This window comes from Lampris incognitus, chromosome 21 (genome assembly GCF_029633865.1).
Source record: "Lampris incognitus isolate fLamInc1 chromosome 21, fLamInc1.hap2, whole genome shotgun sequence".
In the NCBI taxonomy this organism is placed as follows: domain Eukaryota; kingdom Metazoa; phylum Chordata; class Actinopteri; order Lampriformes; family Lampridae; genus Lampris; species Lampris incognitus.
The window spans coordinates 23,081,419-23,085,508 of NC_079231.1; the positions used below are offsets into that span (position 1 = coordinate 23,081,419).

A 4,090-nucleotide genomic window follows, 5' to 3' on the forward strand; every position below is an offset into this window, starting at 1 on the left:
CACGCCTCCGACCTGGAAAACTCCCAGAGAGACGCTGACCTCATTCTGAGATGGAGGGAGTCCAGAACATATGAGAGGGGAAACATTTGGAGAGGAAGCGTTCATGGAGACCTGGATGGATGGATGGATGGATGGAAGAGAGGCGAGGAGAAAGATGGAAGGATAGCAGAGGTTGGCATCCTGAATGAAGAGTTAGCGGTCTGAGACCACGCTGGACTGACAGTGTTGTGTATGCATTGCGCGTATGGCCTTTTGTTCTATGCTATCGGTCCAACAGCTTGTCAGTCACCGTCCTGTAGTTTATACACCTCTTAGCAGTTTTCAGAACTACAAATCAGGAATATAACGATACTTCTTCTTCTTCTTCTTCCTCCTCTTTCGGCTTGTTCCCTGTTTCCCAGGGGTCGCCATGGCGGATTTGATCGTTTCCATCGGTACCCTGTGAGGGCACAGCGGTCGTTGTGAACCCGGGCCTTGACCGATCCGGTATGGTCTCGAGAATCCGCAGAATAATTTGGCAAAATGTTGCGTCGGGTGCCCTCCTTGACACAACCACTAACTTCGCGAGACTGTAAATTCCCGGTACAAGTATGTGACGATCCAAAGCGGTGAGACGAAGCATGAGTCGCGACGCTCTTCTTAAAGAAGAAATGTCTTATTATATCTCGACAGTAATCGATAGTACTCAAAAAAAATAAGACGTTTGACGCCGAAATGAAAAGAATCCGTCGTTCCTGCGAGGGGCAGGAGCTGAAACAACGACATCCAATCAAACGAACGACCAAGTCAAATGATTGGAACGAGCGAGCTGTCTATCAAACCCTCAGTGACACGGCTGCCCGCGCTGCTGCACGGGCATAGCTCCGACCACGGACACGCCCTCTTCATCGGACGTTGTTTATGTTCATTATAATAATGAAGTTAGTCTTCTCTTGCGTGTGTGACAGCTAATCCGGCTCCGCTCCGAATGATGCTGGTCTCAGGTGAAACGCTTCCGCTTCCATCAGCCGGTGTGTCCGGCGCGTGCATGTGTTTTCGGGGCGTGGCTTTGGGGGCATCCTGATGCTTTCCGGTTGGGAAGGGCGGCGTCGACTTCGGTTTGAAAATATTTCTAAGTTCTGCCCGAAATCAACGGCCGCCTATTGCTCCTTTAAACAGCAGAGGGCTCTAGCTGTTTGTGAGGTCGCTTGTTTGACGTCATCACTCACGTCAGTAGCTGTATCAAGGCGCAAAAGACAGGGCAGCCCCAGATGGGACATTGTCCAGAGATCTCAGCTTCCGCCTGAAAATGTAGATCTGCTGATATGAGAACACAGGCCGAGCCTCGGTTTGTTTATTTTAAGAGATTTTCTGTATTTGAATTATTCCTTTACTCATTTCATTCGGGGCTTGTTTTCAATTTTAATTTAGTTTTTTTGTGTGCTATATATCAACAGATATTTTCAGTTTTACTTTTACAAAGAAAAAGGAAACGTGCATTGTTTTTCATATCTGTTTGTTGTTTGTTTTCTTTTGTCTGGTTTGTGTGAGTCTGCAGTAGGAGCTGTTGTGTACTGGAGTCAAATCCCTCGTGTGCATAGGCGCACTTGGCCAATACAGTTGATTCTGGTTACTTTTCTGATTTATGACCTAGCTCGGAAATAAAAACAGGACTCTTTCATTTGATGAGCTGAAAAGAGGACATTGTGGTGACCCACATCTATATATCGAGAGACATTCACCTAAGAGGACGGTGTACCTTTAAGGGAAGAGGCGAGGGGTCAGATAATGCACTTCCGCTTCCGGTTCACAGTCAGTTCAGTGTCGTTGTCAGATGTATGACATGCTAAGTTGGAGCTAGTAAACTACCTCGACTACGTCTACTCTCACATCTCCTGTGTCGTTGTTTTCTAACTCCACAACATGCCTTTTGTAAAATTCTTGTCTGAGAAATTCAATCGGGTTTTTTTGAGCGACCGTTCCGGTGTTAAGACGCGATACACTTTTAGTTTCACGTTTACAAAGCAAAGGAAATCTGCATTGTTTTGCATAGTTTATACTCTACCGCAGAAATTAAAGAAAAGATTATTTTAATTTGAAAAAGAAAAAATAAGAGAAATTATATTTTGAAGTTTTGTCTGAGAAATAATCCTTTTCGCTCATCATTTGCCTTAAATCTCATTTTGTTACCAAAAAATCGTGAGAAAATCGTATCGTGGCCCCGGTATCGTGAATCGTATGGAATTGTGGGTTGGTGTACCGTACTGTGTTAGCAGCCCGCCATGCCTCTTACAGACATGTGGAGTGAAGCTGGATGTTGGCCTCGGTAAGCAGAGCCTGCGACAGAAGGCTGCCAGATGGAGGTATGGAGGGTACTGGCAGATGTGTGCAAAGATGAATGGATGGAATATTGGTGGACTTGGCCACCGGAATATTTCTGAGTTTCTTTCTTTCTTGTTTGCAATGGTGATGGACACGTTGGGGGGCGAGATCAGGCAGGAGTCTCCGTGGACGATGATGTTCGCAGATGACATTGTGGTCTGTAGTGAGAGTAGGATGTAGGTGGAGGAGCCTGGAGAGGTGGAGGTATGCACTGGAGAGAAGAGGGATGAACGTCAGTAGGAGCAAGACGGAATACCTATGTGTGGATGAGAGGAGGACAGTGGAATGGTGAGGATGCAAGGAGTGGAGGTGATGAAGGTGGATGAGTTTAAATACTTGGGGTCAACTGTCCAAAGCAATGGGGAGTGCAGAAGAGAGGTGAAGAAGAGAGTGCAGGCAGGGTGGAGTGGGTGGAGAAGAGTGTCAGGAGTGATTTGTGACAGAAGGGTACCAGCAAGAGTTAAAGGGAAGGTTTACAAGATGGTTGTGAGACCAGCTATGTTGTATGGTTTGGAGACAGTGGTACTGATGAAAAGACAGGAGGTGGAGCTGGAGGTGGAGGTGCAGAGATGAAGATGATAAGATTTTCATTGGGAGTGATGAAGAAGGACAGGATTAGGAACGAGTATATTAGAGGGACAGCTCAGGTTGGACGGTTTGGAGACAAAGCAAGAGAGACAAGATTGAGATGGTTTGGACATGTGTGGAGGAGAGATGCTGGGTATACTGGGAGAAGGATGCTGAATATGGAGCTGCCAGGGAAGAGGAGAAGAGGAAGGCCAAAGAGGAGGTTTATGGATGTGGTGAGGGAGGACATGCAGGTGGCTGGTGTGACAGAGGAAGATGCAGAGGACAGGAAGAGATGGAAACGGATGATCCACTGTGGCGCCCCCTAACGGGAGCAGCCAAAAGTAGTAGTAGTAGTAGTAGTAGTAGTGGTAGTAGTAGTAGTGGTAGTAGTAATGTAGTAGTAATAGTAGTAGTGGTAGAAGTGGTAGTAGTGGTAGTAGTGGTAGTAGTAGTGGTAGTAGTAGTAGTGGTAGTAGTAGTGGTAGAAGTGGTAGTAGTGGTAGTAGTAGTAGTAGTAGTAGTAGTAGAAGTAGTGGTAGTAGTAGTAGTGGTAGTTGTAGTAGTAGTAGTAGTGGTAGAAGTGGTAGTAGTGGTAGTAGTGGTAGTAGTAGTGGTAGTAGTAGTAGTGGTAGTAGTAGTGGTAGAAGTGGTAGTAGTGGTAGTAGTAGTAGTAGTAGTAGTAGTAGTAGAAGTAGTGGTAGTAGTAGTAGTGGTAGTTGTAGTAGTAGTAGTAGTAGTAGTAGTGGTAGTAGTAGTAGTGGTAGTAGTAGTAGTAGTGGTAGTAGTAGTGGTCGTAGTAGTGGTAGTAGTAGTAGTAGTAGTGGTAGTAGTGGTAGTAGTGGTAGTAGTAGTAGTAGTAGTGGTAGTAGTAGTGGTAGTAATAGTAGTAGTAGTAGTAGTAGTGGTAGTAGTGGTAGTAGTGGTAGTAGTAGTGGTAGTAGTAGTGGTAGTAGTAGTAGTAGTAGTGGTAGTAGTGGTAGTAGTGGTAGTAGTAGTGGTAGTAATAGTAGTAGTAGTAGTAGTAGTAGTAGTGGTAGTAGTAGTAGTAGTAGTAGTAGTAGTAGAAGTAGTGGTAGTAGTAGTAGTGGTAGTAGTAGTTGTAGTAGTAGTAGTAGTAGTAGTAGTAGTATTAGTGGTAGTAGTAGTAGTAGTAGTGGGT

At 45.3% G+C, this 4,090-nt stretch overlaps 1 protein-coding gene across 1 annotated transcript in view; it reads left to right on the top strand.

The window, feature by feature from the left end:
* Window positions 1–409: 409 nt before the first annotated feature.
* Window positions 410–4,090, top strand: part of tmem198b (transmembrane protein 198b) — an 11,975-nt gene continuing 8,294 nt past the window's right edge. The window contains exon 1 of the mRNA XM_056301112.1: window positions 410–434. Coding sequence (XP_056157087.1) covers window positions 410–434 — 25 coding nt within the window. The remainder of the gene's footprint in view (window positions 435–4,090) is intronic.